The 14332-nt window shown below is 39.5% G+C and overlaps 1 protein-coding gene across 3 annotated transcripts in view; it reads right to left on the reverse strand.

Moving 5' to 3' along the window:
* snx29 (sorting nexin 29) overlaps positions 1 to 14332 on the reverse strand; it is a 491480-nt gene that overhangs the window by 475988 nt on the left and 1160 nt on the right. For all 3 annotated transcript variants that reach the window (XM_072560128.1, XM_072560129.1, XM_072560127.1), the window contains exon 2: positions 1268 to 1332. In XM_072560128.1, coding sequence (XP_072416229.1) covers positions 1268 to 1320 — 53 coding nt within the window. In that variant the 5' untranslated portion in view covers positions 1321 to 1332. The remainder of the gene's footprint in view (positions 1 to 1267; positions 1333 to 14332) is intronic.

The raw sequence follows: 14332 nt of genomic DNA on the forward strand, positions 1-14332 counted from the left end.
CCCTCTAAGTCACAAAACCTCCTATGATTATATGAACCACATCTCATAAAGGTCAAAATTGTTCTGCTATTGTAATGCATAATAAAGATCAATTTGATACAATATGACAGTGATTCAAAGTTTTGAGCACACAAAACGAATCAAATCAAGGCTCATATTAGAATTTAAATGTGATCAGAAATCCAATTCTTTTAAAAACATGAAAATAATTTTTAAAGTCTAGCATTCTATGAGCAGCACACTGTTAATATGCATAAAAATGCTATTTATGCTCTCACAAAAGCAGGTGACCCAACAATTTAACTGGAAAATTATCTTTATATGTGTATACATAGTACTGAATCAAAGTGGTTTTTATATGCATTCATGTTGATTTAGCAATAAATTGCTATTCTTCAAGATGGAAACTGTGAGACACTTTTAGTTACTGTAAGGTAAGTGGTATTGCGTGAAAAATACAGAGTTCACAAAACAAAAGTAATCTTGGGCTTTTTTAAAAAAATTATTTCCACTATTTTAAAGTGATATTTCAAAAATACTTCAAAAAGAAATTTTCTATGAGGAAGTGAAAATACTCGAATTTTCCTGCAATACTAGAATTAAGTGTTGCATTGTAATCATAAGCTAAGCCACCACTGAAAAGGACTCATCTGAATTACGTTTGAAGCAGATTTTAAAAGAACTTCACCGAAAATTAAAATTCAAAAGCCTACATCCAACATTCTTAAATCAGCTTCTTTTAACAAAAACAATCAAGACACCTGTGAGAAACTAAGGTGAAATCTGGACCTTTATTTAAAAAAAACATGCGTTCTAACAGAGTCTACATGGTTGCAAATTTGGAAACTTTAATGTAATGAACTGCATGACACTGATGGAATAATCTGACAGTTTACTATTTTATTCCCATATATGAAAGGTGGTGTTGAAATTGATTCGCAGACTTGTTAAGGAGCCTAGTCAAGAATTTCCAGGTTAGCAATCTAGACATAAATTGTATTAATTCAATTAATTTAATTTTGGTTTAGGTTTCAACTCAATATCATTTGCATATTGCCATCAATAAAATCTTCAATGAATCAGCATTTTAGAACTTGAGACAGTCTGCATCACTGAGAGCTGATCTACTTTTATTCCTCTTGTGAAATATTAACTCAGGTATTTCCATTAGAGATACTGACTGAGGGTTTGTTGATCAAATTAACCTGTAAAGTAATTTCTGGCTTATGAATGCACAATTTTGTAACAATACACAAGATTTATTTACCTGCTTAACAGCATCGAGAAGTCTTTCAAGCAGAGACTGCCTCCTACAGTCATTTTGTTGGGACACTGAAATTAAAATCAATGCTCAAAATTAGATGTAAACCATTTTACGTGCATTGAATCATATTACGTGTATAGAATCATAGAATGACTACAGCATCGAAGCAAACCTAAGAAAGAATTTCATTTCACCAATCTTTACTTGCCAATCTCTTTGAATTGGTGTCCTTTGTTTCCCAACGTTTTAGTCTACTCTGACCACAACCCTCATGGTTGTGAAGACCTCAATTAAATTTCCTCACATCCTTGAATTCCCCAAGAAAATCAGACCCAGCTCCTCCAAATCAATGCATGTAACTGAAATTTCTCATTTTTTGAGCCATTCTTGTGAATCTTTTCTACATTTTTGCTACTGCTTTCACATCCTTCCAGAAGTCCGGTGCATGGACACAATACTCCACTGGAGGTTGAACCAGTGTTTTATGCAGGTTTATCAAAACTTCCTTGTTTTTATAATATATGCTCATATTTATCAAGTTCAGGATCCAGTACCGTTTTCCCATCCAATCTTGCCATCTAAAATTTATACACATATACCCCAGACCCCTTTGCCCCTATACTCTGTTTAGATTTGTACTTTACATTTCATATTACTTCTTATCCTTCTTTCCAAAATAACCAGCTTCATGTTTCTCTGAATTACATTTCATCTCCCATTTGTCCGTTTATTTCACAAATCTGTCTGCATCCTTTTGAAGTTTAAGCCTCCTTTTCTTGGCTCTTCAGGATTGAGGATGGCCTGCATGATTTGTGTTTCTGTCACAAGAGGCGCAGAAGATGTGTCTGGACGTTTTATCACTTTCTCCAATATCTCAATCTCATCTCCTTGTGCTCCTGACAAAGCACCTCAGCGTGCTCTGTACCTTTCTGAACAAAGCTTCTTTATTTTGGTTCACCTCAAGTCAGGATCTCCCACGCATCATTGAGGATACTTGATCACTTCAGGCACACTTTGAAAATATTCCTGAAGCGCCTTCACTGTTTCCCGCGGAGCCTCCAGCCATGACCGAGGAAAACAGTTCTTTTGAGTCTGCTGGCAGGCATTTGAAAGGCGGATCTAGTTTTGCATGATTACCATCTCATGGCTGGGCATATTATTTTGGTAGTGGACACTGCTGTTGGACCGTCATTCTTGCCACCAGATTTGAAGTATCTTGCAAAGGCACCACTTTTGGTACATCTCCAATGTTTGAGATGCCTGCTGGAAGTTGTCCAAGTTCCTAAAACACAGAAGCCTGCAAGGATCACTGCTGCACAGTAATCCATAACCTTGGTCTTGGGTTTGAGATCCTAGTCTCCCAAGCCTGTCTTCCAAGTTTAACCCCATGTACAATACAGATTACAACTTGTAAGTTTTGCATCATCTACATTTTTTTAAATCAGTCCCTCCGCTCCCAAATGTAGAACATTAATATATATCAAGATGTCTATAAATATACAATAAAGCATCCTGAAAAACAAGCTAATTCCTTGTTCTCCTTTGTTCTTTAAGGGATCAGATGAATGCCATTTTTGCTTGCATGATAATAACTGCACTAAATAATATTAGATGCAGCACATACTTTTTCACTGCTGCTAAGTAAACCACAAAATAAATACAGACCTTTCTTTTTTACATGTTATGAAAGTTAAACAGTATTTTTGGTGTATTCTTTGGCTCACAGCAAGCAATACCTTAGAAACTCTGCATGTCACATGCAAAATATTTCAGCAAACGTTCAGTAACATAGAACAAGTAAATATTAGAGTAATGTTATTCATCACTCCAAGACTAAAAGTGGAGTATTGCATACACTTCTGGTCACCACATTATAGGAAGGATATGGAAGTTTTGGGAAGTGTTCAGAGGAGATTTATAGAGTCATAGAGATGTACAGCATGGAAACAGACCCTTCGGTCCAACTCGTCCATGCCAACCAGATATCCCAACCCAATCTAGTCCCACCTGCAAGCACCCGGCCCATATCCCTCCAAACCCTTCCTATTCATATACCCATTCAAATGCCTCTTAAATATTGCAATTGTACCAGCCTCCACCACTTCCTCTGGCAGCTCATTCCATACCCGTACCACCCTCTGTGTGATAAAGTTGTCCCTTAGGTCTCTTTTATATCTTTCCCCTCTCACCCTAACCCAATGCCCGCTAGTTCTGGACTCCCCCACCCCAGGGAAAAGACTTTGCCTATTTACCCTATCCATGCCCCTCATAATTTTCTAAACCTCTATGAGGTCACCCCCTCAGCCTCTGATGCTCCAGGGGGAACAGCCCCAGCCTGTTCAGCCTCTCCCTGTGGCTCAGATCCTCCAACCCTGGCAACATCCTTGTAAATCTTTTCTGAACCCTTTCAAGTTTCACAACATCCTTCCTATACCAGAGAGACCAGAATTGCACACAATATTCCAACAGTGGCCTAACCAGTGTCCTGCACAGCCGCAACATGACCTCCCAACTCCTGTACTCAATACTCTGACCAATAAAGGAAAGCATACCAAATGCCTTCTTCACTATCCTATCTACCTGCGACTCCACTTTCAAGGAGCTATGAACCTGCACTCCAAGGTCTCTTTGTTCAGCAACACTCCCTAGGACCTTACCATTAAGTGTATAAGTTCTGCTAAGCTTTGCTTTCCCAAAATGCAGCACCTCGCGTTTATCTGAATTAAACACCATCTGCCATTTCTCAGCCCATTGACCCATCTGGTCAACATCTTGTTGTAATCTGAGGTAACCCTTTCTAGGATGTTGCCCGGTATGGAAAGAAGGTCTTACAAGGAAAGGCTGAGGGACTTGAGACTGTTTTCGTTAGAGAGAAGAAAGTTGAGAGGTGACTTAATTCAGAGACATAAGACAACCAGAAAGTTAGATAAGATGGACAGTGAGAGCCTTTTTCTTCAGATGGCGATGGCTAGCACAAGGTGACATAGCTTTAAATTGAGGAGTGATAGATACAGGACAGATGTCAGAGGTAGTTTCTTTACTCAATGTGTTATAGGGGGCATGGAATCCAATGCCTGCAACAGTAGTAGACTCGCCAACTTTAAGGGCATTTAAACGGCCGCTGGATAAACATATGAATGAAAATGGAACAGTCTAGGATAGATAGGCTTCAGATTGATTCCACAGGTCAGTGCAACATCAATGGCTGAAGGGCCTGTACTGCGCTGGAATGTTCTACGTTCTATCAAGCCAGGTTTCACTCTGAGATCTGACCGGTCGAGTATCACCATGAGCTGTGAACACAGCAAAGTGTAAAGAAGGAACTGGAAAAAGTGCAATTATCAGAAGAAGGGTTCTGAAAAAACTATTAAAACTAAAAGATGACAATCTCCAATGGTCTGATGGCCTGCATCCAAGGATCTTACAAGAATGACTGCTAAGACAGTAGATACATAGATTGTAATTTTCCAAAATTCCTTATGTTCTGGAAAAGTCCCAACAGATTGGAAAATAGCAAATCTCACTCCTCTGTTCAAAATGAAGAGAGGCAGAAAGCAGGAGATTACAAGCCAGTTAATTGCAGCAGGTCAGTTTGAAAATCTTCAGAAATCAGGTTACAGGTCATTTCTGCTATATTGCATGTTTTATCAACACGAATTGGCTGTAATGCAATTGACTAATAGGAGCACTGTTTCTAAAGAACAAACTTTTAAAATGTGTGCTGATTATAATGTGATTGCATCGCCAACACTTTAAGTGCTATTTTTATGCGGCATGGGGTTGCACAAAAATGCAACCAATGCGTAATAGAACAACAACTTGTATGTGGTTTTGCCAAAGGGGAAACCAGATTTAACTAATTTATTAGAGGTCTTTGAGGAAGTAACAAGCAACATGGATATTTGGGAACTTGTGAATGTAATATCCTTGAATTTTCAGAAAACATTTAACAACGTGCCACAGCAAAGGTCACTGGATAAAATCTGAGCTCATAGTGTAGGAGGCAACATTTTATCATGATTAGAACTTTGTTCAGCTTACCAGAAAGAGAGGGCAAGTATAATGAGTGTTTTTCAGGTTGACAAGATGTGACTTGATGCCACACGGTCAGTGCTAGTGCCTCAACTATTTGCAATATATAATGGGTTGGATGAAGGGACTGAATATACAGTTTCAAAATTTGTTGATGGTATTAAAATAGATAAGACAAGAAATTGCATTGAGGACATACAGACTGCAAATATATGGGTAATATGTAAATTTGCCATTGTCCCATTGAACTGCTCTCTCATAACAGAGATCCAACTTGTGGTGATAAAATCTGAGGGTCATCATGCCTCAGGCCAGGGATGAAGATAAGAAGTTAGTACCTTCACGGTAACTTCAACCGAAGCAGGAATTGAACCAGCAATGTTGGCATCACTCTATCACAAACCAGCCAACTGAACTAAATGACATTAGAGATCTAGACAGGTTAGGCGAGTCACCAGAAAAATTGGCAGATGAGGCATAACATTGGAAAATGCAAACTTGTCCACTGTGGCAGGTAAAAATAGAAAAGCACTTTAAGTCGAGGGATTGCAGAGCTCTGTAGCATAAATAAATCTAGGTGTTCTGGTAAATGAATCATGAAAAAATAGTATGCAGGTAAAGCAAAAGATTAGAAAAATGAATACAAGGTTATAGAATATTTCGATGGGAATGGAATATAAATATGGGCAAGTTTTTCTACTTTTGTAAAGGGTGTTGATATAACTGAAATGAGAAGATGTTGAGAGAAAGCTTTAAAGACTGATTCCTGGGATGAAGAAGGCATCTTATGAAGAAAGTTTGGACAAATTTGGTCTGTATTCTTTGGAATTCAGAAGAATCAGAGGCAATCTTTTTAAAACATAATCAAGAGGACCTGAAAGGACACATGCTGACAGAAGGGAGAGACTAGAAGCAGAAGACACTTTAAAAATAAGGGTCTTCTATTTAAGACAGAGTGGAGGTGAAAGATTTTCCATCAGAGGGTTGTCAGCGCATGGAATTCATTGAATATCTTTAATGGTCAGTAGGACAGACTCTGAAGTGAGAAGGGAGTCAAAGGTTAGAGGAGGTAGACAGAAAAATACAGCTGAATCTACAATCAAAGTAAGCACAATCTTTTCGAATGGCAGAGCTGACTCAAAGGGTCAAACAGCCTACTCCTGCTCCAAATTCAAATGTTTCTATTGTTACAAAGCCTGATTGCATTTGTTAAGATTGTGTTCTCAAGCACTGCTGCCTCACAGCGCCAGAGACCCGGGTTCAATTCCCACCTCAGGCGACTGACTGCGTGGAGTTTGTTCTACGTGGGATTCCTCCGGGTGCTCCGGTTTCCTCCCACAGTCCAAAAGATGTGCAGGTCAGGTGAAATGGCCATGCTAAATTGCCCGTAGTGTTGAGTAGGGGGTAAATGTAGGGGTATGGATGGGTTATGCTTCGACGGGTCGGTGTGGACTTGTTGGGCCGAAGGGCCTGTATTCACACTGTAATGTAATCTAATCTAAATTCAACAGGAAATTCAGAAGAGAAGTTTTACACCTAGAGATTAATGCCAATCTCTCTAATAGGAAGGAGTTGAGGGGAAGAATGTCGATGTATTTAAGAGGTAATTAGAAACAAATTGAAGACTGCACTGAAAGGGTTAAAGGATTGGAGGAAGGTTCTCTTGAAGTACAAATACCAGTTGGACTCCTATTCTAGACACTGAACCAAGCCATTGAAATTATATTTAATATTAATGTCATCTGTTCCTTTTTAATATATGTTACTTCAAATCTGTACATTCAAAATACAAGGTAGTGTGTAAAAAACACTAGATTTTCTTCAACACTCCAAACACCATCGTGCTGCCAATAATGACAATTTATTAGGGTGATATACTGCTATAAAATCAAGAAACTGAAGTTCCATAAAGTCAGGAACTCTAAAAGCAAAACCTTGCACTTTAGTGCAACATTCCGAAAAGCATTTATCTCCAAATACACTTGATACAAGCATGAAAGCAAGCAAACTGTTCATTGGCAGCATTTTTGAAGACAGAACATATTCATAATATATTTACATATGTACAAGGAGAGAAAGTGAAGTTAAGATTCAGGCTTTGGTTCTGTTCTGGCAAAAATCGATTGCCATTAAAAACTAACACATGGAAAAAAATTAAGGCATAAACTGCTGTTCTGTTTTTTGGTATTTACACCATAGATTCTTGTCAACAACAGCAAAACCTGCCTCTTCCATCAGCTGTCATCCCGTTCCTTAAAAATTAATTATTCTCACCAACCCTGTATCTAGATAAATGCTGTTTGGCTCAAGGATCAGAATAAGCAGCTTTGCCACTGAAGTTCAGCCTAAAGGTGTGTTATAGATAACCCATCTTCAGTGGGGAAAGGAACATAAAATCGCATTAGAAAACATAAACATTTAAATAAATTCTAAATAATATTAAGAGAAGAACCGTCAGCAAAGTTTAAGAACTATTTAGACAGACACACAAAAAGCAGAGAATAGGTGGTTACGGACCATGTGTAGGCAGATGGGATTAGTTTAGGATAGCATCATGGTCTGAACAGATATGGTGGGCTGAAGGGCCTGTTCCTGTGCTGTAATATTCTATTTTGTGTTCTACATAAACAATATTCACTCCAAATCATACTTACACATGTATAACCCTTACTATTTTATCTTCAAATGTCCAAACAGCAATTATTCTACTATGTTCCCAATGTAACATTGATTCTTGAATCACAATTTCCCACCTTTCTTTCATCTGTGGGATGTGGGGCGTTGCTAGCTGGGCCAGCATTTACTGCCAATCCCTAGCTGCCCTTGAGAAGGTGGTAGTGAGCTGGCTTCTCAAACCGCTGCAGTCCAAATGCTGTGGGGTGACCCACATACTACTAGGGAGGGATTTCCAGGATTTTAACCCAGCAACAGTGAAGGAACAGTGATATATTTCCAAGTCAGGATGGTGATTGGCTTGCAGAGGAACTTGAAGGTGGTGGTGTTCCCATGTACATTTTGCCCTTGTCCTTCGAGATGGAAGTGGTCATGTATTTGGAAGATGCTGTCTAAGTATCTTCGGTAAAATTCTCCAGTGCATCTTGTAGATGGTACATGCTGCTACAACTTGACGGAGGGAGTAGATGTGGTGCCAATCAAGTGGGCTGCTTTGTCCTGGAAGGTGTCAAGCTGCTTGAGAGTTTAGATTAGATTAGATTAGATTCCCTACAGTGTGGAAACACGCCTTTCGGCTCAACCAGTTCACACCAACACTCCAAAGAGTAACCCACCCAGACCCATTTCCCTCTGACTAATGCACCTAACACTATGGGCAATTTAGCATGGCCAATTCACCTGACCTGCACAACTGTGGACTGAGAGAGGAAACTGAAGCACCTGGAGGAAACCCACGCAGACACGGGGAGAACGTACAAACTCCACACAGACAGTCGCCCAGGGCTGGAATCAAACCTGGGACCCTGGTGCTGTGAGGCAGCAGTGCTAACCACTGAGCCACCGTGCCGCCCCAAATTGTTGGAGCTTCACCCATCCAGGCAAGTGAAACGTATTCCATCACACTCCTGACTTGTGCCATGTAGATGGTGGACAGTCAGGAAGTGAGTTACTCGCCACAACATTCCTAGCCTCTGAGCTGTGTTCTAGCCACTGTTTTTAGGTGGAGAAAGTGAGGACTGCAGATGCTGGAGATCAGAGTTGACAGTGTGGTGCTGCAAAAGCACAGCAGGTCAGGCAGCATCAGAGGAGCAGGAGAATCGACGTTTAAGGCAGAAGCCCTTCATCAGGAATGATAAAGGGCTTATGCCCGAAACATTGATTCTCTTGCTCCTTAAATGCTGCCTGGCCTGCTGTGCTTTTGCAGCATCACATTCTTAACACTGTATTTATGTGACAAGTTCAGTTGAGTTTCTGGCCAACGGTAATCCACCATTGAATGTCAAGCAGTGGTGGTTAGATCATCTCTTACTATTGAGGTCATAGCCTGACATTTGTGTGGCACATATGAAATTTGCTACTTGTCAGCTCAAGCCTGGACATCGTTCAGATTTTGGTGCATTGAACATGGACCACTTCAGTATCTGAGGAGTGACCGGTGCCAAGCATTGTGCAATTATCAGTGAACATCTGCACTTCCAATCTCGTGATGGAGGGAAAGTCATTGATGAAGCAGCTGAAGATGGTTGAGCCTTGGACACTACCATGAGAAACCCCTGCAGAGACATCCTGGAGTGAGATGACTGACTGCCAACAACCACAACCATCTTCCTATGTGCCAGGTATGACTCCTACCAGTGTAGAGTGTGTCCTCTGCTACCCCATTATTTCTAGTTTTGCTAGGGCTCCTCGATGCCACGTTCAGTTGAATGTAGTCTTGCTGTTAAGAGCTGTCACTCTCATCTCACCTCGCGAATTCAGCTCTTTTGTCCATGTTTGAAGGAAGGTTGTAATGAGATCGGGAGCTGAGTAGTCCTGATGGAACACAATCTGGGCATCATCACTGAGCAGATTATTGCTGAGCAGGTGCTGCTCAATAGCACCACTAATGACAACTTCCATCACTTTACTGATAATCTAGAGTAAATTGATGGACCAGTATTTGGACGGGTTAGTCCTGCTTTTTATGGACAAGAATCTGCCTGGGCATTTTTTCTACATTGTTGGGTAGATGCCAGTATTGTAACTATACGGAAAGAGCTTGCTAGGAAAGCAGCAAGTTCTGGAGCACAGCCTTCACTACTATTGCTAGAATGTTGTCAGGGCCCATAGCCTTCGTTGTATGCAGTATCTCCAACCGCTTCTTGATATGATGTGGAGTGAATCAAATTGGCTGAAGACGAGTATCTGAAATGCTGGGGATTACTGGAGGAGGCGGAGATGAATCATCTACTTGGCACTTTTAGCTGAAGACTGCTGTGAAAGCTTCAGCTTTATCTTTTGCACTGATGTAATGCGCTCTTCCAGCATTGAGGATTGGGATATTTGTAGAGCTGCCTCCTCCAAAGAGTTGTTTAATTATCCACCATCATTCACAAATGAATGTGGCAGGACTGCAGAGCTTAAATCTGATCCATTGGTTGTGAGATCACTTACCTCTGTTGTATCACTTGCTGCTTATGACATTTGGCATGCACATAGTCCTGCTTGGTAACTTCACCAGATTGACACCTCATTTTCAGATATGCCAGGTACTATACCTGACATGCCCTTTTGCACTCTCCATTGAATCAGGGTTGATGCCTGGCTTGATAGAAATGGTTGAGGAGGAGATGTGCTGAGTCATGAAATTGCAGATTGTGATGGAGTACAGTTCTACTCCTGCTGATGGCCTGTAGCGCCTCATGGATACCCAGTCTTGAATTGCTGTTTCAAGTCTGCGCTCTTTAGTATGGTGATAGTGTGCCACACAACATGATGGCAGTTATTCACAATGCGAAGGTGGGACTTGATCTCTACAAGGAGTGTGCAGTGGTCACTCTTACTGACACCAATATTACTTGACATGTCAAGTTATTGATGTAGCCTCAGCCTGACAATTAACTGTGAGACAGCAAACGATGCATTCTAAATTATGAAAATTCCTTTGAAAATCTCCGAAAATGAACACATTTAATAAAACCATTATTCTCCATTGGTATTTTACGTGTTAAGCCATTCATAGTATTCCAGTATAATGCTATGGACCTCAAGCACCAGAACAAAAGAGAAGCCAATACAACAGCACTGCAAAATTATTTTAATTTTAACATTAAACTCATAATGCTGACAATGTGACTTACAAACACTTCCTCATAGTCACTCTCAATATTAATAATTAGACTGACAACTCAATTCCTGTTCATCAAAACCTGGATACTAACATTTTATGATTCGTATATTAGAATATCCAGGTACTTCTGTAATCTGCAATTTCTCTTCATTTAAGTAATTTTTTTTAGTACTCCCTGACAAAGGGAACATTTTCCTATAATGCTACATTATACTCCATCTGTCAATACTTTACTCACTCATATAGCCTATTATTTGGTAGGCACCATGTCTTCTTCTTAATTTATTCTCCTACCTATCCTTGCATCATCAGCAAATTTCACAATTATACATTCAGATCCAAGTCATTAATATCAATTGTAAAGAGTTGAGGCCCCAGCACCGATTCCTGGGATACTCCACTTGTTACATCTTACCAACACAAAAATGGCTCACTTATACTTATTCTTTCCTGTTAGCTAACCAATCCTTTCACCATATTAATATGTTACCCTCTACAAATAAAGGTTTTTATTCTGTCTAATAGTCCATGATGTGGCACCTTGTTTAATGTCTTATGGAAATCTAAATATGTATCATTAGCTGGTTCGGCTATATACACTTGGTTAATTTTTAAAGTTTTTTTGTCGAATTAGTCAAACATAGTTTCTCTTTAACAAATCCATGTTGATTCTGCCTGACTGTACTAAGATTTGAGCTGCTCTGCAAGAACCTCCTTGAAAAGATTTTAGCATTTTTGCCATGACAGATGTGAAGCTAAGTGCTTTCTTGAACAGAAGATTTACATTCACCATGTTCCAACTGGATAGCATCCGATCTTGCTTATTCCTCTGAAAGGCAGTTCTCATTTTCTCCAAAATTGCTAACTCAAGATCTTGGCCTCCATTCAACATCAAAATACATCCTGGCAGAGGATCGTGTCGGAAATCTCAGGCATAAAACTACTTATCAGTATTCTGTGGTGCATGAATCAAACATCATTCTATATTCAAAACTGGCTTGCTTCAGATCACAAACACATTTTATTAATGTTAACAATTTATCAATTTGTTAACGTTAACTTTTAAAAGTAACAAAACTCAGATTCAACAGCCTAACATTGGTCCTGATAAAGGCTATGAATGGTTACCATACTTTGTCTAGTAAAAGAAAAATGTAGGATTTGTAATATTATACTAAATTAGAGATAAAATACCCAAGCAATTTGTATAACAATTCTAAAATATTAATTGTGATTAGATGACAGCAAGCACATCAATAAAAATTTTAAAGTTGAAGTGTATATGGAATGTTCTAATTTCCTGCATCATTCAGGGGCTGTCGAAAAACAAAATAAATTACATCCGCTTTTCCACGCTATCAGATGTCAGGTACAACAAAAACTAATAAGCAAACTTCTTGCTTGTTAGAAATCATATAATTTCTACTCAATTATGTTACTTCTATGCCAGTTTTCAGAAAACCACACTCAATATGACAGTGGGTTATCTACAGTGATGTGTAAAAGAAAAGCACAGGTTTCATCCTGAATGAATTGTCACCCACACAAAACACAACTGAGAGCAATGCTCAGCTCATGAAGATTTTATTAACAGATAAACAATCGCAATTTCATCTCTTAAACACTATTCGAGTTCTTGGTTTGCTAGTTACGATGATTAATCTTAGCAATTCCAAAGATTGATGATATTTTTTAAGTAAGGGAAGATGTGGCACCAGACTTTTTTTTAAATAATATCAGAACAAGCGAACATCTTGTTAGGTAGCTTCCTCTTGAAATTGAAATAAAAGTGTTGGGAACTCAATAGATCCAGCAGCATCAAGGCAAAGAGAAACTTAGTTAACGTTCCAAGTTTATTGTGACTTTGTTGCAACTGAAGATGGCAAAAATGCGATGAGGTTCATGCTGTTAAAAAAAGTGGAGAGAAGTGGATCAGAAGAAGGATCAGAGAAAAGTTAACGGGTAAGGGAGATTATACTTCAAAGATGCTATCAAGCAAAAAGGAGATGTAATGGTTGTAGAGAAGCATCAATTTACATATCAAAATGAAGGTCTGAATCACTGAATATTCTGAAGAATCCAGGAGCCTGTCAAGTGCCCAAATTGAAAATGAGGTGCTGTTGCTCCAGTTTCAGTTCAGTTTCAACAGAACACTGCAGGAGACGAGGGCAGAAAAATGAACGTGCAAGTAAGATGGTGTATGGAAATAGCAAATGATGAGAAAGTCAAAATCCTGCGTGTAGACTGAGAAGAGATATTCTGCAAAGCCATCATCCAGTCTACATTTTGTAAAGCAGACTATATCGTGAGCAGTTGTTTCTCCCGCCATATGCTTTTTGTTTGAATTAACTCATGGGATGTTGCCTTTGTTTGCTGTATGAATATATTTTGATCACTATTTGCCCGAGAGATGATGGCAAGTTATCTTTTTGAAGTGATGCAGTTCACATGGTGTATGCACACCTGCAATGTTGATAGGAAATACACACTGGTGCTACTGAGTGTCAGAGGCAGAAGGAGTGAATGTTTGTGGGTATGGTGCCAATCAAGCTTTGTCCTGAAAGATGTCAAGCTTCTTGAGTGCTTTTGCAGCTGCATTGCAAGTTGGGAGTATTGCACTGCAATCCTGACTTGTGCCTTATAAAGATTGTCCTGTTCTTGTAGACACAGGATTTATATTGCTTGTCCAATTCAGTTTCTTCTCAATACTGGTCCCTAAGATGTGTACATTCAGTGACAGTGATGCATTGAATGTCAAGGGGCAGTGATTAGATTCTTTCTTGTAGAAAATGACCATCTCCTGGCATGTGGCACATATTTTCCTTGCCCTATGTCAGCTCAACATTCAACAGGGACCTGGTCTTGTTGCATTTGGCCATGGATTCTTCCGTTTCTGAGGAGTTGTGAGAGTTTCTGAATATTGTGCAGTCATTAGTGAACATCCACACTTCTAGCCTTATGATGAAAGGTTAGTCATTGATCAAGCAGCTGAAGTTGGTTAGGTCTAGGACACTACCCTGAGGAACACCTCCAATGATAGCCTGGAGCTGAGAGGACTCACATCCAATAAACATATGCTTTTGTGCCCAGTATGACTCCAGCCAGTGTAGAGGATTTCAACTCTATTTTTGCCAAGAATCCTTGATGCCACAGTCAAAAGCAGTCTTAAAAAGCCAAAAACAGCAATCACTTTCACTTCACCTGTGGAGTTCAGTTCTCCTGTCAATTTCTGAAACAAGACTTTAATGACAGGT

Source organism: Chiloscyllium punctatum, chromosome 40 (assembly GCF_047496795.1).
Source record: "Chiloscyllium punctatum isolate Juve2018m chromosome 40, sChiPun1.3, whole genome shotgun sequence".
NCBI classification, from domain to species: domain Eukaryota; kingdom Metazoa; phylum Chordata; class Chondrichthyes; order Orectolobiformes; family Hemiscylliidae; genus Chiloscyllium; species Chiloscyllium punctatum.